The following is a 21,819-nucleotide window of genomic DNA, read 5'->3' on the forward strand; positions in this document are numbered from 1 at the left end:
CTCTGTCTCCTAAGACTGCCATGACACTGCCATGACACTCTCCCTTTTCTGGGCTGTTTTAACTGTTTGTATGTGACTAGACAATACCTACTACATTTTGATCTCCATTTTATACATGAAAAACTGACTTTTAGAGGTTTTATTATCTGCAGGTGGTTGCATAACCAGTACTTTTTTTTTTTTTGAGGTGGGGTCTCGTTCTGTTGCCCAGGCTGGAGTGCAGGGGCGTGATCTCAGCTCACTGCAAGCTCCGCCTCCCGGGTTCACTCCATTCTCCTGCCTCAGCCTCCCGAGTAGCTGGGACTACAGGTGCCCGCCACCACGCCCAGCTAATATTTTGTATTTTTAGTAGAGACTGGATTTCACCATTGTTTCGATCTCCTGATCTCGTGATCTGCCCGCCTCTGCCTCCCAAAGGTATAACTAGTACATTTTAAGAGTGATAACTGAGTTCTAAATCCATGCCGTAGTTCAGTTATGCAGTCTAGATTTTGAGGGTAAGACTCACATTTTATTATTTTTATTTTCATCGCTTAGTTTTGTGTGAAACATAACAGTCACTCAGTAATTATATGTTGAATTACCAAATCAGTTATGCTATGCTGAATGTTATAATTAGGCTATAAGAGTTTTCCAGAATGAGAATAATCATTTTTCACTAAAAAGTAGACTTTTATTCATATGAAAAATATGACTGATGGGCCATGGCTCATGCCTGTAATCCCAGCACTTTGGGAGGCCAAGACGGGCGGATCATGAAGTCAGGAGCTCAAGACCAGCCTGGCCAACATAGTGAAATCCCGTCTCTGCTAAAAATATAAAAAATTAGTCGGGTGTGGTGGCACAGGCCTGTAATCCCAGCTACTCGGGAGGCTGAGGCAGAAGAATGGCTTGAACTCAGGAGGCAGAGGTTGCAGTGAGCTTAGATCGAGCCATTGCACTCCAGCCCTGGAGACAGTGCAAGACTCCGTCACCAAAAAAAAAAAAAAGAAAGAAAGAAAGAAAAAGAAATATGACTGATGATCTAGTTGTATAAAAGTAAAAAAAATTACTAGCATGTAGAGTGTTAAAAAATTAGGATAAGTATGTCAGTTTCTGCCATAAAAAACGCAGCTAGGATTCATCAGATCAATTTTGGGAATACTGCAAACTGAGTAATACTAATTTTTTCAGTCCATAAATACAGAATCTCTCCTTTATTTAGATATTCCTTAATCTATTTCAAAGATGGTTTGCATTGTACACAGAATGACTCTTACACTTCTGTTATTAAACTTATTCTTTATATTCTTATTTTTGATGTTATTGTAAACAAAGATTTTTCTAAATTTCATTTTCGGATTTTTCATTGCTAGTCTGTAAAAGCACTATTAATATTTTATATTGATCTGTATCCTGTAATCTTGCTGAACTTGTTTATTACCTCTAATTTTTATTGTTGTTGTGAATGTTTTAGGACGACATGATATGCAAGATCATGTTATCTGTAAATAAAGACTGTTTCACTTCTTCCTTTCCTATTTGAGTCTGTTTTCTCTTTTTCTTGTTTTATTGCCTTGGCAAGAAACTCCAGCATAATGTTGAATAGAAGAGGTGAAAGCAGATCCACTCCATCATTTTCACCAATATCATCCCCAGGTTGGGTTATCAAGGACTGGCTTTTCAGTATCAGGGCAACGAGTCCTTGTTATGTACAGTGTGAAGACTTAGTCAATGAATTTAAAATCACTAAAGTTTATATTTACACAGTTCTCTTATTTTAGACGGAGTCTCCCTCTGTCGCCCAGGCTGGAGTGCAGGGGCATGGTCTTGGCTCACTGCAAGCCCCGCCTCCCGGGTTCACGCCATTCTCCTGCCTCCGCCTCCCAAGTAGCTGGGACTACAGGCGTCCGCCACCATGCCGGGCTAATTTTTTGTATTTTTAGTAGAGACAGGGTTTCACTGTGTTAGCCAGGGTGGTCTCGATCTCCTGACCTCGTGATCCGCCTGCCTCGGCCTCCCAAAGTGCTGGGATTACAGGCGTGAGCCACCGTGCCTGGCCTATACATGTTATTTTTTTTTAACAAAGGTTATCCTATTATATTTTCTCACTGTGTTAGAAGTGCTTAAATTAAAATTTAAATGTATATTGATGGACCACAAGTCATATCCAAGTCTGACACAATAATTTATCCAAGATAGACACATAATTTTGAGATCCTGGAGGTGAATAATAAAGAGAGTAAGTGCATAGAAGTATATTTCTCTTAATGGAGAGGCTTCATGTTTATTTATGTGTATGTTTTCAGTAGTGGTTTGTGTCGTTAAATTTTTGGAAAGGAAGGTTTTTTTATATTTAGTTTGAAAAGAAGAATGTGCTTACATAGCCAATACCTAAATGCAATTATAAAAGTGTTTTAACATCTTTGCATGCTTGTTTCTTCATTTGTGTCACTTCATGGTATTTTTTAAAAATTTCCACAGTTACTTGTTATAGTTCATATTTTCTGCTTCTTGGCATGTTGGATAATTCCTGATTAGATGCTGGATATTATGGTTTATGTTTACAGATGCCTTGACGTTGTGGTTTTTGTATAAAGCATGTTATATTGGTAGTCTTCATGTAAAGACTATCAGGCAGTTAACTTACCTTACATGGAGATACGTTTCATAATTTCGAAACCTGTTTTCAATTTTTGCTAGGTTATGAGCTAATCTTACCTCCTCTTCAGGGACAGTTTATTTCTGCTACCAAGGTCTGATCTCTCTGAAAGACCCTGGTGATCACTGATGACAGCACAAGAAGAGATTAAGTGTTAATAGCATTAAAATGTCAAAGATGCAGAACAGACAGTACAGTGTACTAAATAATGACATTTTGGGGGAGGCTAAGAAAAAGGAACTTTTGCAGTTACAAAAAGAGGAAATATGTTCTAAAATAAAGAGCAAACTATTAGCTTAAAAGAAATCAGTAACTTCAAATACAGATTAAAAAATTTGAGGTTTACACAAAAGTGGAGGTACCAGTATTCTCTAGCTAGTAAATGATGTCAAAGGTAACTCAGAGTCATTTAGTTGTAAGCACACGAATTTGCTTAAGAGAGTTTTGTTAACAAAGACAAGATGCATGAGAGAGAGCAAAAGAGAGAGAATAGTTTTCAGTAATTTGGCTGGAAAGAGTTGTATTGTTCTTATGTACCCGAAGTATAGTTGGACTGAATACAAAAGTTGAGATCTGTTATCAGATTTCCTCTGAATTTTAGTTGCACTTTCTGCCAGATGACATAATTATTAAAAAAACACAATACAATTTTGATTTCTGATCCTGTGTCTGAGGCTCAATTTTTCTATCTGGAGACTTTCAGGATCTATTCCTAGAATTCTATTCCTAGAATTCTTAAATTCTGCAGTGATGTGTCTTTTAAGTCTGTTTTTATTCTTTCCATTGGGCATTCAATGTGAAGCTTTAAACAGGAAACTCACACCCTTAGCTTTTGAGACTTCTTTTTTATACTTATTTCCTATTTTTCCTCATATCTTTATTCTAATGTCTTTTTTCTAGCATTCCTGTTAGTGAAACCCTAGTGCTCTTGGGCTGATATTCTACTATCATTATACTTTTTCTTTTACCTCTTCCTTTTTAGTGTTTATCGTCTAGGAAATTTCTCAAGTTTTTCCTCCACCCATTTTATAGAATTTGTTTTTCTAATTTATTTTCTTATAATTTTGATTTTCAAGGATTATTTCTTGTTGTCAAATGATCTTTTTTATAGTTTACTTTTTGTTTAAGTGATATAGTATTTTCTTTCCCCACTCCTGAGATTATGAATTATAAGAATATTTTCAATCTTTCTTTTATTTTTACCATCAATTCTAATTTGAACTTCATCTTATGTGTACTTGTTTTTGTTTTGATCTCTACTTTTTTTTTTTTTTTTTTAGATGGAGTCCTGCTCTGTTGCCCAGGCTGGAGTGCAGTGGCACGATCTCTGCAACCTCCGCCTCCCAGGTTCAAGTCAAGTGATTCTCCTGCCTCAGTCTCCCAAGTAGCTGGGATTACAGGCATGTGCCACCACACCCAGCTAATTTCTTTATATGTTTAGTGGAGACGGAGTTTCACCATGTTGGCCAGACTGGTCTCGAACTCCTGGCCTCAAGTGATCTGCCTGCCTCAGCCTCCCAAAGTGCTGGGATTCAGGCATGAGCCATCGGGCCCAGCCTGATCTCTACTTTTATTGGAGACTTTTCTAAATATCTAGTAGTCCTTAGGTGTCTAACAGTATGCAAGACTGAGGTATTAAATAAGCAAAGGGAATTTCTGTGTCTGGGATCAGTGGACATCACTGGATGTTCAGGCAGAAGTTATTTATTTCTTCTTAATCTCAATGTTTGTAGGTCTTTATTATTAAGCAGGTCAGTTTTTTCAAAGAAAAATTCTCCAATTTTCTTCTTGGGTGCCTTAAGTCTGATTGTCAAGGATATTGAGGTCAATTAGGAGATGGGTCAAAGCATCTCTCTGCTATTCAGAATTTCAATTAATTCCTCTGTCTTTAATAAAGCACTTTCCTCCCTTAGCCTTGCCTAGAAACTCCCACCCTGAATTCAGCCTCCTTTTGGTTCAGTAATGACAGGCAATACACTTCCAATCTTCAGTAGACACACAGGGTTGCAGTTTGGTTGTTCAAGGTGTTCCTTGTATATATTTTCTACTAATTCTCCAGTTTTTCCCCATATTGAGCCCATACTATATTAGTTTTCTATTGCTAAATAACAAATTACCTTAAGCTTTGTGGTTTAAAACAATGCACATTGGTTATCTCATAATTTCTGTATGCCAGGAGTCTAGGCATGGCTTGGGTAGGTGCTGTGCTTCCGACACTCACAAGGCTGCAGTGAAGGTGTTGGCTGTGGCTCTCATCTCATCCGAGGCTCGTCTGGGGAAGGATCTGCTTCTAGGTTCACATGGTTGCTGGCAGCATTCCCTTCCTTGTGGGCCATCAACTGAGGGCCTGAGTTTCTTGGTGGCTGCCAGCCAGAGGTAGCCCTCAGTTTCTTGCTGTAAGGACTTTCCCAACATGGCGCCTTGCTTTCTCAAAGCCAGCCATGGAGAGAGTCCCCTCTGGCAGACAGTTATTATAATCTCAGGTACATAACATTACATTCATGTAATCATGCATATACCATTACCTTCTGTATTTTATTGCTTAGAGGCAAATTACAAGTGCTATCCACACTCAAGGAGAAGAGATCACACCAGGGCTTGAAGACCAGAACACAGGGATGATGGGAGCCACCACAGAGTCTGTGGTGCACAGGGTCTCTGATGCTTTAGCATCCAGGGACCTATGCCTAAGTTACTCAACATATTCCAAACCTTGTAGACATTTCTCATCTATGCCTAGTTGCTCCCAATCATTTTTATTCTATTGAATGTTTTTATTAATATCGTTTTTACAGAGATTTGAGAGAAAGCAGAAACAAATACATCTGTTGAATGTTACCTGAAAGTACCCTATTGAATTTTTAGGTAGACTTTGTAAGTTTGAAAATTAAAACAAAAAACTTCACATCTATGAGAAAAAAAATCAGATATATTACTTTTAACACTTTATTTAATTTTCTTAATGAGCAACCTAATTTAGAATATTAATCAATTAGTTTTCTTTTCTTTTCTTTTCTTTTTGAGACGGAGTCTCGCTCTGTCGCCCAGGCTGGAGTGCAGTGGCCGGATCTCAGCTCACTGCAAGCTCCGCCTCCCGGGTTTACACCATTCTCCTGCCTCAGCCTCCGGAGTAGCTGGGACTACGGGCACCCGCCACCACGCCCGGCTAGTTTTTTGTATTTTTTTTTTAGTAGAGACGGGGTTTCACCTCGTTAGCCAGGATAGTCTCGATCTCCTGACCTCGTGATCCACCTGTCTCGGCCTCCCAAAGTGCTGGGATTACAGGCTTGAGCCACCGCTCCTAGCCAATCAATTAGTTTTCAAGCCCACTTCATATATATATATATATATATATATATATATGCCAAAAAGTTTCCATCTCAGAGAAACATTGGGTTGTATTTGTATTCATAGATTAATTTTTATGAAATTTCATACAAAATTTATAAGATTTATATTGAATTTGTATTAATTTATGTGAAAATATTCATATGAAAGTAATTCATACTAATAAATATAGTTTGATGATTTGATTAGCTAAAAGTTAACATTGACTAAGAACATTGTGTGTTTCAGGTATTAGTTCATTTAAGTCTTCTGGTATCACAACCATAGGAGCTAGGTACCTTTATTATCCCTAATCGCTGATGAGGAAAACAAGGTAATTCACTCAAAGTCACACAGAAGGATAGGAGTTGAGCAGAAATTTGAAACCAGATTACTTGACACCAAAGCCTATCAACTCAATAGTTAAACTATATTGCTTTCCCTGGAACTGGAAGTCGAGATTAAAAATGGTGTCCTCCCTTCAGGGAGCTGATTTTCTAGTATGTCAATAAGTAAGTAATTTACTGACAATTTATATACAAAACAAAAATGCCCCAACAGAGCACGCATGAGGTTTTACTGCAGCCCACAGGTGCATCAGAGAGGAAGTGCCACTTGAAATAAGATGTTACATTGAAATAAATAAACATTTAGTTTTACTAAGAAACAGAGATGATGAATCAGTGGTCTAACCACACTGAAATGGGCGGTGAAGAAGCATTTTCAGGTTTTGCAGCAATTTGTGTTAGGCTGTTTTCTCTTTGTCATTCCAGGGTTTAAAAAAACTTCATACAAATGGAATCACACAATCTTGTGATCATTTATGTTTGGCTTCTTTGCTTAACAGTAGGTTTCTGATATTTGTGTTTTTGCATATATAACGAGTATAGTGCTTCTTGTATGGATGCTGCAACATTTATCTATTTTATAGTTGATGGATATCTGATTCCAATTCAGGGCTATTATGAATAAAACTGCTACGAATATTTATTCCTTTCTTTGGGTGCCCATACATGTTTGTTTCTATTAACGAGTGAGCGGAATTCCTGGTTCACAGAGTATGCTGATGCACAGCTTTAGTAGAGACTACCAAATTAAGATGGTTATCAATTTGAACTTCCGCCAGAAGTTTATGAGCATGTCAGTTGATCTAAATTCTCACCAACCTCTGGTATTCTCAGATTTTACTTTTTTAATTTCTTTAAAAATTTTAGATATTCTAGTTGGTGTGTACTGACTCCTTTAAGTTTACTCATTTCTCTGATGACGAATTTGAGTGTTTTGATAAGGCTTTTTTTTTGCCATTTTGGTGTCCTTTTTCTGTGAAATTACTTCTGTAGTCTTTTTCTCACTTAAACATTTGTTGTCACCTGTTTTTTCAAATTGATTCATGAGTTTGAAAACTCTCACTCTCCCAGTCTTGGCCGAGAGACTTTGCGTGCACGTAGGAGCACATCCTGGATCCTCAGCAGGCAGGCAGCTCGCTGTGCTGTTCCTTCACTTCCTGCACAGGCTGAGCTTCAAGGTCAGCCAGAGGTGAGAGCTTAGGTTCTTCTCAGGTAACTCCTGAACCTGTATACAGCCCTGTACATTCACACTGCCCTGTGCTTGTGTACGACCTTCAAGATTCCAATAAATATGTTGGAGATTTTGAAGCCTACTATAGACATCTCATCTCCAGTTTTTGTTTTTTTTTTTTTTAAGTTTTCATCAGTTCTTTGTCTCAGTTTTTATTATATTGCTGCCTTGGGAAGTTAAACAATTATCCCTGGTGTTTTTGACAAACACCCTCAGAAATTATGGAAAGAGTAGATGAATTTAAATAGTCCGGAGGTGAGTAGGCAAGTTTCAGCAGCAGTGCAAGCTGGAAGAAAAGGAGGCGTTCTGCCAGTAGGGGGCCAGTGTGATTGAAGTTGCCGTAAACTTTAACAGAAATGAAACCAGGCATTCAGCTTTAAGTACATATATAATTTGAGACAGAGTCTCTCTCTGTCGCCCAGGCTGGAGTGCAGTGGCAGGATCTCGGCTCACTGCAACCTCCCCCTGCCACGTTGAAGTGATTCTCTTGCCTCAGCCTCCTGAGCATCTGGGATTACAAGCGCCCGCCACCACGCCCGGCTAATTTTTGTATTTTTAGCAGAGAGGAGGTTTCACCATGTTGGCCAGGTTGGTCTCAAACTCCTGATCTCAGGTGATCCACTCAAACTCCTGATCTCAGGTGATCCACTTGGCCTCCCGAAGTGCTGGGATTACAGGCATGAGCCACCATTCCCGTCCAACGTCCTATATTTTTATGTGTCAAAATATGTCATGTTTTTCCAAACTGCCAGATTGCCTGGGTATGAAGCCTAGATCTGAAATTTAAAGCCTTCTGGTAAAGCAATTATTTGTGACTTGGTTTTGTTACATATTAAATGAGATATTAGATCTAAGTCACAGGGCTGTTTTGGAGATTACATGAATTATATATAAAACATTTAGCGTCTAGCATGTAGAAACACTATAGAGATGTTGGTTATAATTATTGTCATATTTTAATCATCCTTATTGTAATTACCACCATCTGGTACACATTTTCATTACTTTTATTATTTTGGTGCTTTGGATAATGCAAGGAGCAAGAGTGCTAAAACTTAGCAAAGTAGTGTGGGTTGAAGACCACATCATATAGAACCAGCTATAAACCAACAGGATGTGACCAGTGGAGCAGACCGGAGCAACAGTTAAGAGAGAGGATTAATAAGCAACAAACAAGTTTTTAAGTACTCTCTGAGAATTCTTAGGATTATTCAGAAAAATATATTTTTAAAGGCAGAATGAGACTTCAAGTTATTTTATTTGGCTATTACGAAAAATATGGATAATCCATTGCTAGGCAATACCAACCCTCTTTCCACTGAGGACAATTTGAAAGGCTGGACAAAATGTTTCAAATTGCTATTTTAATTTAATTTAATTTAATTTAATTTAATTTTTTAGACAGCATCTCACTCTGTTACCCAGGCTCAAGTACAGTGGTGCAGTCACAGCTCACTGCAGCCTCAAACTCCTGGGCTCAAGCAATCCTCCCACCTTGGCCTCCCAAAGTGCTGGGATTACAGGCACAAGCCACTGCACTCAGCCTCAAACCATCATAAAGGCATCAATGAAATTATATGCTATTGAAAAATAAAGCAATACAAATCCAAGAGAAAACTGAAACCCAGAAATAAGAGCTGCTTTTCCAACAGAAAATCTTACAGATAGAAAATTTAAAAATTTTAAAAGATACTATTTTTTTATATTGCTGCAGTAACAAATTACCACGAATTTAGCAGCTTAAAACAACACATGATTGTCTTGCAGTTTATATGGCTCAGAAGTCCAGGCACAGTACTACTTCTGTTTAGGGTCCTATAAGGCCAAATTCAAGGACCCGTTTTTTTTTCCTGGAAGCTCTGGGGGGAAAAATCTGCTTTTAAGCTTGAAATAGTTTGGATGTTTGTCCTCTCCAAATCTCATGTTGAAATGTAACGCCAGTGCTGGAAAGGAGACTGGTGGGATGTCTTTGGGTCATGAGGAAGATCCCTCATGGATGGCATAGTGCTATCCTTTTGGTAATAAATGAGATCTCACTGTGAGTTCAGGCAAGATCTGGTAAGAGCATGTGGCACTTTGCCCCCAGCTCTCTTCACATGGTGGCTCCCCATTACCTTCTGCCATGATTGTAAGGTTCCTGAGGCCTCACCAGGAGCAAATGCTGGAGTCATGATTGTGTGGCCTGCAGAACCATGAGCCAATTAAACCTCTTTCCTTTATGAATTACCCTTCCTCACGTCTTCCTTCCTTCCTCCCTTTTCTTCCTTCCTTCCTTCCTCCCTCCCTCCCTCTTTCCTTCCTTCCTTCCTCTCTTATTTCCTTCCTTCCTTCCTTCCTTCCTTCCTTCCTTCCTTCCTTCCTTCCTTCCTTCTTTCCTTCCTTCCTTCCTTCCTCCCTCCCTCCCTCCCTCCCTCTTTCCTTCCTTCCTTCTCTTCCTTCTTTTTCTTTCTTTCTTCTTTTTTGACAGCATCCTCAGTCTGTTGCCCTGGCTCTAGTGCAGTGGCAATCCCAGCCCAATGCAGCCTCTACCTCCCAGGCTCAGGTGGTCCTTCCACCTCAAACTCCTAAGTATCTGGGATGATAGGCGCATGCACCATGCCCAGCTAATTTTTGTATTTTTAGTAGAGACTGGGTTTTATCATGCTGTCCAGCTGGTCTCGAACTCCTGAGCTTAAGGGATCCACCCACCTCGGCCTCCCAAAGTCCTAGGATAACAGGCGTGATCCACTGCACCTGGACAGGGAATTCTTTATAACAATGCAAAAAGAGTGTAATACAAAGGTTATTCAGGTTGTTGGCAAAACCAGTTTATTCGACTATAGTGCTCAAGTTTCCTTTTCTTCTTGGCTGAGGACTGAGAGCCTCCCTTCTTAAGGTCAACAGTCATTGTATTATTGATTTGTTGTCTAGATACATGATAGGTAGGTAGGTAGGTAGATAGATAGATAGATAGATGATGGGGGTGGGGAGAAACAGATTCCTTTATCAATTACACGTGTTAGAATGTCTTGCACTCTGTGACGACTTGTCCTTCTGTCCATGATATCTTTTGAAAACTAGAAGTCCGTAATTTTAAGTTTACAATGTGCACATTTTTGTTTGTTTCAAGTTATTGAAAAGTATATGTAAAATAAGGAGAAAATAAGGTGAGCTTCAGGTCTCAGAACCTAGAAATTTGGAAGTAAGTCAACTTGTGGTAACATAGTTCTTTAGCATATACGAAGCACTTTTACATGCATTATTTTAATTACATTTTATACTTGGCAATAAAAATATTGAGAAATATGGATGGGGTGCAGTATTATCAAGGGTTAGGTTTCACTTTTCTAGATTAAGTTATTTCCTTTATAACTAGAAAAAATATAAAAAGTAGTGTTGAGAGAGTGGTGACTACCGTATCTTTCCACTACAGAAATCAAGAATCATCATCCACACACACACAAGCCACTTGAGTGTAAAAATTTTGAAAAATTTTATTGTTAATTGACAAATTATAATTGTATATATTTGTGGAGTATAATGTAATGTTATTTGTACACAGTGTGGAATGATTAAATCAAGCTAATTACCATATCCCTATAATTATGTGAAACGTGCAGCTGACGTATTCCCCTTTCCAAAGGAAGAAATTGAAATTATGTTGAAAAAGCAACGCAAAACGCGGATAACTGATGGTTTTATTTTACATATATTTATGTAACTATTCAACATGAATGTAGCCTACAGAGCCTACAGAGTAAAAATTTTGATGATTAGCTAAAGGTTTGAATATGGGAGTATATCTTTAATATGCTTCCATCGCACCCTACATTTTTCCTATTATAACCTTCATCACACCGTATTAATTCATCTTCTTGCTTGTTTTCCAAACAGACCGTGAATTCCACAAAGTCAGTTGCCATGCGGAATTTGCTCAGTATTTTAACTCTGGTGTCCATCATAGCAGCAGGTGCTTGCCAAATGAAATTTTAAAAAGGTTTTCCGAAAACAAACACAAATAAGATATATTACGTAGAAATAGACATGTCTTGTAGAAACATTGCTTTATGCCAATACTGGAAATGTGAAGACATTGTGTTTCTAGTTATAATAATCATCATGAGTGTTTAATACATGCCCACGGTGTACTAGGGAGCCAGATAATGTTTTAAGTTTGTTTTCATGTACTAACTAATTTAATATCTAGCTAATTTTAGCTGAATTTTGAACGAGTTCTGATAAAATAGCTAGTCAGTCCGCGCGTGGCAGAGATGAAACTAGGGCGGTCTGGCCCCCAGTGCCTTGGCTCTGAACAGCGCCATGCGCTACATATTTTGTTCTATACTTAAAACAGAAGTGCAGTAATCTCCTACAACCACTAGACGGCACTGCAACTTTTGTAACGGGGACAGAGCCTGGGGCAAGAGGGGTTCTTGAGACAAACTCAGTTTTTATATTTGTAATTGCTCACTAGCAAGCAGAGTCATACTTTAAATAATAAAATTATTCCCTTTTAGAATTCTATTTTTTAAATCTATTTAAAGAAAGCAGTGGTCCTTAAGAATAAAATGACTTCAAATTATGTGTAAAAAAATAACTCTCAGTTATCCGTGTTTTATCCATTGCTTTTTCAACATAATTTCAACATCTTCCTCTGGAGAGGGAAGCACGTTAGCTGGTCATTTCACATAATTATAGGGATTCAATAAAATTATTTTTAAAAATGATAAAATTCATTGAATTTTTAGGTGATACAGTCAGTATTCAATGAGTTAAAAACTATCATACTAATATAGAAATAATATTTTTAAGCTTGCTCAGTTTTCATAATTTGATTAGATTTTATGCACATAAAAATATGTTATAACTAAAATATTAATCACAAGACATTGTTTTCTAAGATGACTCGGGAGTAGATTGTTCTTAACGATAGACTATTAGAGCTAGGAAGCTGCTTGTTTCATTTTTTTCCCACAGCTGTGGGAAGTCAGGAGCGCAGAGGTCGTTATTTTTCACTAAGCAGTGTCTGAAATCCACATTTCCGTTTGCCATCTGTCAATAGTTTAGAGATACCATACACATCACACATTTCCAACAGGCAGAGAAGAATATTGCAAATTACATTTATAAAACAATTTTGAAGGTAATCGAATGTATTAGGCTATTCTTGCATTGCTATGAATATATCTGAGACAAGGTAATTTATAAAGAAAAAAGGCTTAATTGGCTTACGGTTCTGCAGTTTTTACAAGCATAACACTGACACTGCTCAGCTTCTGTGGAAGCTTAGGGGTGCTCTTATGGTAGAAGGTGAAGTGGAGTGGGAGCAGGCATGTCACATGGAGAAAGCAGGAAAGAGAGGGAGACAAAGAGAGAGAGAGAGTGCTGCACACTTTTAAAAGACCGGATCTCCTGAGAACTCACTCACTGTTGCAAGGAGACCACCAAGAGGATGATGCTAAACCATTCATGAGAAATTCGCTCTCATGATGTCATCGCCTCCCACCAGGCCCCACCCTAACAAAGGAGATTACCATACAACATGAGATTTGGGCAGGGACACACATCCAAGCTACATCATCAAGTTTTTTGCTGATTGAAATATCCCATGAAGATTATGCCTCATTTCTATGTATTGAATTATTTTACGTAAATAACTAAAGTGTATATAGCACTTCAGAATTGAACAGGATACTTTCAGAGCATTGACTATGAGGAGTAATTATTACTGAGCATCTTCTATACACAGAAAAATGAATATGCATACATACACCCTTTAGCATATAAGTATATGAAAACAATTTGATATGTATAAGCTGTTGTAAAACTAAGAGTTTTACCCTAGATGGGATTTTTTTCTAAGTTATAGTACTCTGTTTTCTTCTTTCTCATACAGTATATACTTTTAAATGTATTTTGAAGGAATGAACTTTCTTGGGAACCATTGTGTTTATTCTACTTTTATTTCACATACATGAAAACAGCTTATAATTGTACTGAACACAAAATACAAACAAATACATTTTATTGCACATAAAAATATTTTAAAAGAAGTATTGAAGTATTGCACATAATAGAATTGATTAGGAAAGTCACAAACCTATTATAAGACTAGTATTATTCTAGGTTTGAACATTACAGAATATTTCCTGATAGAGATTTGCCACATCACATATTGCACATTTTCCAACACTTTTCTAGGTTTTACAAATATTCCTCATACTCTTTGCTTATGTCTTTTCTCTGTAAAACAATGTATAAAAGATTATAAAGGTAAAGAAATATGTACCATCGAAAAGGACCAGTCTATGGCTGAGGAAGTAAAAAAATAAATACATGATCATCCCATTCTTTTTGGGGAAAAATAACAAAGTAAATTGGCAAATTTCTCTAAAAAGAGAGAAATATCACAAATCTTAGTTTCATAAGCATTTGTCCATTTATAAATGCTCCCTGAGTTTAAGGGATTCAATGACTAAATATGTATGTTACCAGCCATAATTCCTTTGTTTACATTCAGTATCTAGTACCAACATCTAACTCCTTCCAATAGTGCAAAGGCATGAAGCGCTCTCACTGTTGGTAGTCATTCAGCAATAAATAGTAAGTCCATGCCTAGTTATTTCATTATTTCTGGATTCAAAATAATATAAAGTGCATCCAAAGGTTTCATAGTCATTCTTCTCATTCTTGGGCATGGTTATCAGTCAACCTGTTATGCTTCCAGCTCATGGCAACAAGAGCCCACAATGAAGATTTTTCCTGGAATTTCTTCCTTTTTTCCATAGTTCTGTTTGGAAGAAAATTCCCAAGATACTACAAAAATTTTTTTTTTTTTCACAAAGTCTGCATGGAAAACTTCAGACCACAGAGCAGCATCCATTGACACAGATTTCCTTGAGTTCCATTCTACAATAGTCAATAAGTGAATATGTTTCCTTATGATTTGTAAGGTTTGTTACATATCCAGTATAAATTCTTCTCACATTCCATGCTGCTGACTTCCGTGTTTTTCAGAAAAGCGCACTTCTCAGACCCTGTCAAGTTGAACCTGTCAAACAATAAAGAAACTTACAATTATTTTCAGCTCATTGTTTTCATTCAGTTACATGAGAATGAACTCAAGATGGTGACCTCTGCTTCTTTTAAATTCTCAGCAGGATACATAAGTCAAATAATCATAGACTAATTTGTAGAGACAATGGACAAGAATTGAAAACAAAAGTATGTGGAAAAAAAATATGGAGGTAAGAGGAAAGCACGCCATTCATTTGGCTGGCATGGCACCAGAGAAGTGATTCTTGGTCATTTTTGAGTTCATAGATTTTTCAATAAATAATTTCACAAAATTATATGCATCCAACAGCCAGGCATACTAGTGCATACAGCTTTAGGGGGTTTATGGTTCCTGAAGCCCATCTGTGGATATGGAACCATAGGACAAATATTAGGAATCTCTTTTCTAGAGACCTGAATTTTAATCTCGATACTTTATCAGTATTATGATCAACAACAAACTTATAAAATGATCTTCAAACATTAAATGTATTTTAACTAAAAGTAATGAAAATAGAGTATCTAATTCTGGGGCAAATTTTCTTTCAGGTCTATAGAAATTCATAATTAGGCATTGAAACTATTCTTTATTCTGTGGAGATGAAAACTGAGAAATAGTAAGAGGGATTTATTTTCCAACAACTATCTCATTAGTAAAGACTAAATGTGACATTGAAAGTGGGGTTTTGTTGCATCATCATAATTATCATTAGAATATATCCAAATGAACCAGATCTATTCCTCACATTAGAGTTTGCTGAGAAAAATTACTATAAGCATTTATTTTATGTATTATAAGTGTGGATAAAGAAAAAAGAATAATAATAAAGGCTGTCATTAAAGAATTTGAGTATACGCATTCAGAAGAGATTGTTAGAGCTCTTGAAGAGCTCAGCCTTCGTATCTAAAGTGCTTTGAAAGGAGAAAAGGAAAATGATTTTCCTGAGATGCTCGCCAGAGGCTTCTGGAGACTTACCAGTTGTTAAATTCTTTGCCATTTGACCACTTCCATGGGTGACCAGGCTCCTTTTTCAGTCCAACCCAGTGTTCATCTCCACCTGCGTATCGTTTTAGAAAGTTCTTAAAGAAAGCACAAGGGAGTTGTTACATTAAACACCCTTCTAGGGAAGTAGATAGTAAATCCTGTTTCTCAAAAGCTGCAACTTGAGGCATGACAGCTCATCTGACCATTGACTCATTCTATATAGGATCAGCATATTTGGATTTCTGGTCTTTGAAGCTAAGCAATCAAGTCAAATTTAAAAGACTAAAGTGAGTAAATCTCATTTTGACCTCAGGCTGATCATATGGTTCTCTGGGGTGATATTTTCCTACATCTGAAATAGGTACAATATTGTTTTTTTCTTCCACTCAGAAACAGAAGGAAACCACTGATTAGCCATATTAATTAAAATAGTAATATTTTATCATTTTTTTCATTCTTACCATGTCCTTAACAGAATCAATGACAGCGAGAGTAGCACCATGTTCAGAACAAGCACTTTGGGCTGAAGTCCAGCTCCTCTTCACAGTAGAAATAAAGTAGCATTTCCTCTGGTAGCTAACCCAGTCATCAGAGCATGAAGAAACATGGCTATCTGATGGCATTGAGAATGTGTATTGGCCTGGACAATTGTATTGGCCCACTGTGAACAGAAAAATGCTTTGTTTTAGTAACAAAAGAAATGAAATACCCATAGCATGCAAAACTAGCCTTAGGATGCTATGTCGTGCTAGGTGGTGATAAAGTAAAGGATAAAAGCTAAAAAGGAGAATTCTGAAAAGGGTATGAAGAAAGAAAGTTCTCAGGACCATATCTGATTTTCCATTGAGCCTAATCGTCATTGGATGGAGGTATGAGGATGAGGGGATGTACCTTTGGCCATAATGTCAGAAAATGACAGAAATATAGAAAAATTCTGAAAATTTGGACTAGATATTTCTTTGGACTAGAAAGGGTAAAGTACATTATCTATTTCAAATAAGGTTTTGAATCTGAATGCAGAGGTGGAAGAATTTGAAGATGCAGTATTTATAACACTAGGTTGGAAAGATGAAGAGAGTAACTTTTAGGGAACCAATTCAAAATACAGAAAGACATATGGCTGAGAATATCTCAAAAAATGGTAAACATTCCCATTTGTAAAAGACACAAATATATCTCGGTATAGCTGGAGGTATTGAATACCGAATCACTACTGACTCTCTGGGAACTTTTAAATATAATCTTAATTATTCAGAACTACCATTCTGTGTCCTTTGAGATAAAACACAAAAGACTGACCATTTCCTGATGAATCTATGACTTTAGATACGATTTTTTCCATAATCAATGAATGTGAAGTTCACATTTTTTTTCCAGCTAAATAGCTATTTATTCAGAATTCAAATCGGCTCCCTTCATTCTAGATGTAAACGTCTTTTCAAATGCAATTTTATTCTACAGTAATATATAAATCATAGATACTTTAATACTTATAAAATATTACATTAATTATTTGAGGATTGTGGAATTATGTCTAGTATTGAGTAGGAAATTGGCCATATATGGTACATGGGATGATTCTAAATTAGCTACAATTGCTGATTAACTAGACTAAACTAATATTGATTTCAGCTGGGCATGAATGCTTACAGCTGGGAGGCTTTGAAAGACTTGATGACGAGCAGACCCACCTGATAAGGCAATGAGAGCTATGATTAAAATGGTGATGAAGACCACATTCATTACAGCACACAGGACAGGAACTTGGAAGGATCCTTCACGATGTGTTGAGAAACGGGGGCTGGTGGCGTCATCTGGAAGGGAGAAAGTTGAGGGTGAGTTCAGGCAGACTATAGAAGGAATATGCGATATTCTTTTCAGGCATTTAAATTTAACATTTCCTATCTCCTGACATGAAATTTCCCCATCTCTTTATAGAAATTTTTCAAAAGATGTTAAAATAATAGAGGAAATGTAACAGTATTATAGACCAAATATTCAGTGAAAGTTTTTTCATTTACCCTCTGTACAGTGGTGAAACAAAGTAAAAGCCTTTTTTTCCCCAACAAGTAGTGTTTCAGTGGAAGGATTTAGAATAGGAATATGATGTTAATGATAATTGATAGTTACAAAAAACTCTAGGAGGATATCTGTTCTATAGTCTAAGTAAATAACTGAGGAAAGAGAAAAGAGAATTTTGTGATTTAGATTTTGGATTTTAATTTTGCAGGATGAGCTGTTAAGATTCTTAACATGTGGCCCCACAAGGAGTATACAGGTCTGTGTTATGTTCTCAAACACTGAAATGTAAAATGGCTGCTTGAGTAACTGACAATGCAAAACAGTTTCAAAATAAAAAACATTCGATTTTTCAATATGGATGATTTTCATAACTTAAAAAAGTTTACATAAGACATATCCTGAAACACATGTATTTTTATCCTTCAAACATTTATCTAAAGGTAAACTGGACCAAGAGATGTTGCCTTTTTTCATAGCAATTTACTGGGTACTGGTGTCAACATCAACTTTTGCTTTATCTGGAAGCTCTTTTTCCCATCACAGATCTGCACTCAGATTTTGCAAGAGAAGTCTTTACTTCGCTGCCATCTAGCTCGATTTTCTCAACTTCTCAAAGTAAATTTTCCTTTTATCACCTGTGTAGAACCATCATCGGAAGCCACCATTGCTACCCAAGGTACCAAGTTCGGAGCTCTGTCTGGTTTCACTTCACGTTATGTGAGTCAGTTGTGCTGCTTGAACTCAGTATTGCAACAGCTCTGTCTCCTCAGTGAGCACTAACACACCCCAATAACCTATGGGCTCCAGGGTCTCACTCAGACCATTGGCTCAACTGGGGAGTAAGCTTTGAGATGACTCTCAGATGATACTTTACTCCCATTAATGTGGGCTATTGTTACCCACAGTTTGACTTATCTCCTAGGTGACAAAACATTTCCCCCAACACTTTTTCTTTGGTTTCAGGTCCCGCACATTAATGGAGAAGTTGAAAATAAACCCAATTTGCTACTTGTTGAATCACCCAAAGATGACGTTCAGTGCTTCTTCCTACTAATGAAGCACCTACTAGGGCAGCCTAAATTAGACATTCAAAAGAAAGTTGAAATGGTATCAGGAAAAGTTAAGAATTTCTGCATTAGGTCCTTATTTCAGCTATGCTCTCTATTTTATTGAGTAGTAATTATTATTATTATTTCTTTTTGGCAGCGCAACTGTACCATAAGTAACGGCTCACCTGATTACCTGAAAATTTGCTTGCTTTGCATTTGTTATCCACACTAAATTTTATGTTCTTAAACACAGGATGGATTTATGAGAGGTAACTGATGTTTTTCGGAAGTAAGCTAATATAGTAGACATATGCTTAGAAAATAATCCCTTTCTACAAGATCGTTTTAGTTCTGCTGTCTCTCACATATCCCTTTGTTACTAGATAGCTCTTGCTGACAAGTAAAGACTAATTCCTAAGTGCTAATGCTTTAGGGTACCTCATTAACCAAGGAGAAAGGAATAAATGGAAAAACTCAAATAAATTTTACAGAAATAAGGTATAAAAAATAGGCAAAATCCCAGTAACAGGAAGTAAACTAGATAGGTGGACAGAATAGACAAATAGAAGAGAGGAAAATTTCTAGGATGATTATATTTTGATGAGAAACAAAGGAAAGGAAGAAAAAGTCTAAGTTACATAGACTTTGAAGCCAGACATTGGAAAGGTTAACTAGAAGGATGAAATGGAGGAAAAAAGTCTGATAAAGAATACCAAAGCAGAAGATTGCATTTTCAGGAATTCTTTTGTGACTTTTTTTTTTTTAGTAAATTACACATGGACACTGTAAATTTTCATCTGCTCGTATAGCTATTCTCTCAAAGATGGCAAACTTGCCCGTTTCCAGCAACGATATGATGCTGTCATGAGAACACAGGATAAGGCACTCTGAGAGCAGACAAAGATGCAAAGGAAGGCAAACAATGTAATTGCTTATGTGGAAAATAGAATTTTTCATAAAGGGAGACAGCACTTCCTGGAGAATGTACACATGGATATGAAAAAAAAATGATGGAGAATAACTGGCCTACAGCAGAAAGTTTTCTATTTAAATCTAAATACTGAGATGATATAAACTAAAGCAAAGAGAAAGATCTTTAAAGATCTTCTGAAATTAATTTTTGCAGCTTTCTCTTATCTCAGACATTCTATCTTCTTATAGATGAAGAGGGATTTACCTCTTCCCTGAAGAAGAACCTGTCTTCTCTAAAAGACAAAGCCTCACTTTCTTCCCTAACAACCATTAGATATCACATATATAGAGATTAGCAGTATATTTTCTCTACGATGATATATCATATATAGAGATTATATATCACATGTAGAGATTATACATCATATACACATCATATATAGAGTATATCTTCTATAACTACTATTATATGTCATACACGGAGATACTAGACAGTAAATATGCAATCAGAGCTGACTTACTTTCTTGTCCACTCTCCGGATGCAAAGAGCTGTTCTCTGTTACGTAACAATGATCAGAGCTCATCTTTATTCTCGAGATTCCCTAGTTAATCTGAGGTCAAGTCGATCTACAGTGAAAGTCTTTCCTGGAGCTCTTGTTCAGTCTCTGAGGCTCCGAGGCATTGGAGGGAGTTTATACTCCCTGATGAAGTCTCCACCCCCTTCCTCTTACCGCCTACTTGCTTGACTACATTGTTTCTCTTTAATTTATGCTCCAGTGGACCAGACAATGTATAGTGTGTTGTTGTGGTGAAGTATGGGTTTTCCCTGTTGTCTGAAATGCGCTTTCTCACAACTGTAAGGTGTAGCAAGAGGAAAGTGGGATTTTCCCAGACTCTGAGACATCCTGCCCTAAATTTCTAGAAAACGCAAATAGTTTAGGAGACAGCATAATCTAAGTAAAGAATTAAAAGTTAGAGATTCCTGTCTTTGAGATAAAAATAATTTGGAGAAGGAGAGTGTAGTATTTTCCAGGAATCCCGTTCATCCATTTATTCATACATTTAACTGATATTTACTGAACACCTGCTATGCATCTGACACTGTCTGGGGCCCCAGGATTTATTGTTGAATATGAATGTTAAGATCTCTGTGCTCATGGATCTCTCTCCAGCCTGGAAGAGTTTTATTTAGAAAGCTACTAATTGGTTTTTGGAAGTGTGTCATTCACTTCTTCTCTGGCGACTAGATGTATCATGTAGTAAGAAGTTGTTTTAATGCAGGAAACAGAAAGCTTGTGGTCTGGAACTTCCTTGCTAGGCTCTAAAATTGTTTATCTTAAATTATCTGTTTCATTTATTTCCTGCTAATTTTCTTGTCACATTTTATTGTCATTTAGACTGCTTTTATGTCACCTCAGAAACATGTTCTTCAATTCTCCCCCTGTGCTCTAGGTTAGTCTCTTCAGATACCTCTGAGACTTCAGTCATTTGAAGTAGGATTATTATTTAAAACATTGCTGTGGTATCAGTCTCATTCAGAGAAGTAATGACAGTCAACACAAGATGAATGCAGAAAGCTATGTGTGGGGATTTAAGGAGGGAAATCAAAATATCACTCTGATTAACAATCTTGGTGCCCAAAATTTTATTATTAATATCACTGATTTAGAATAAAGACATTCTGCTTTCAGAGTAAAGCCTTGCTGAAATGTTATGTATAGGTGGGTTGGAAGTTATCATCTAGAAAAGTTAGGTGGACCATTAGATGCATTTGTCTACCTAAGACACAAAGAGGTACACGTTGACACTAAAGGCTCCCTTTGCTTCCATTCTATTTTCTAGTCAATTTCTTAGTCCCTTTTCCACATAGCAGCTAGAACCATTGTTTTATAATTAAGTCATATCATTTTGGTGAAGCATTTAACTCCTCCCCCCACTGCACTTTGAAAGGCTTCCTATCAAATGTACCGTAAAATCCAAAGACCTAATAGTTGAGAATGCTTTATACATAATATGGCCCCTGGTTACCTCTCCTACCATTTTTCCTGTTATTCAGTATCCTCTCTGACAGAAACCTCCTCCTTAAAAATGCCAAGCATCCTACCACTACAAGGCTTTTACATTTTCTCTGAAAGATTCTTTTTCCATCTCCCTGCATGTCTCGCTCTCCCTTTAACCGACTCACTCTTCAGCTGCCACCTGCTCAGAGAAATTGTCAGTTGCTGTTATACGTAAAATAGAACCTCCCACTCTGCCTCTACAGATCGCT

At 37.0% G+C, this 21,819-nt stretch overlaps 1 protein-coding gene across 1 annotated transcript; it reads right to left on the bottom strand.

Annotated features, from left to right (window-relative positions):
- Window positions 1-13,468: 13,468 nt before the first annotated feature.
- On the bottom strand, window positions 13,469-20,225 carry LOC105499909 (CD69 molecule). The gene is made up of 5 exons (XM_011772774.3): window positions 20,071-20,225; window positions 17,258-17,380; window positions 16,028-16,227; window positions 15,558-15,661; window positions 13,469-14,576 (listed from the first exon to the last, which is right to left on the bottom strand). Exons 1-5 carry the CDS (start codon window positions 20,132-20,134, stop codon window positions 14,465-14,467), a joined length of 603 nt encoding a protein of 200 aa, XP_011771076.1. The 5' UTR covers window positions 20,135-20,225; the 3' UTR covers window positions 13,469-14,464.
- Window positions 20,226-21,819: the final 1,594 nt, after the last annotated feature.

The sequence above is a fragment of the Macaca nemestrina genome, chromosome 10, assembly GCF_043159975.1.
Source record: "Macaca nemestrina isolate mMacNem1 chromosome 10, mMacNem.hap1, whole genome shotgun sequence".
Taxonomy (NCBI): Eukaryota; Metazoa; Chordata; class Mammalia; order Primates; family Cercopithecidae; genus Macaca; species Macaca nemestrina.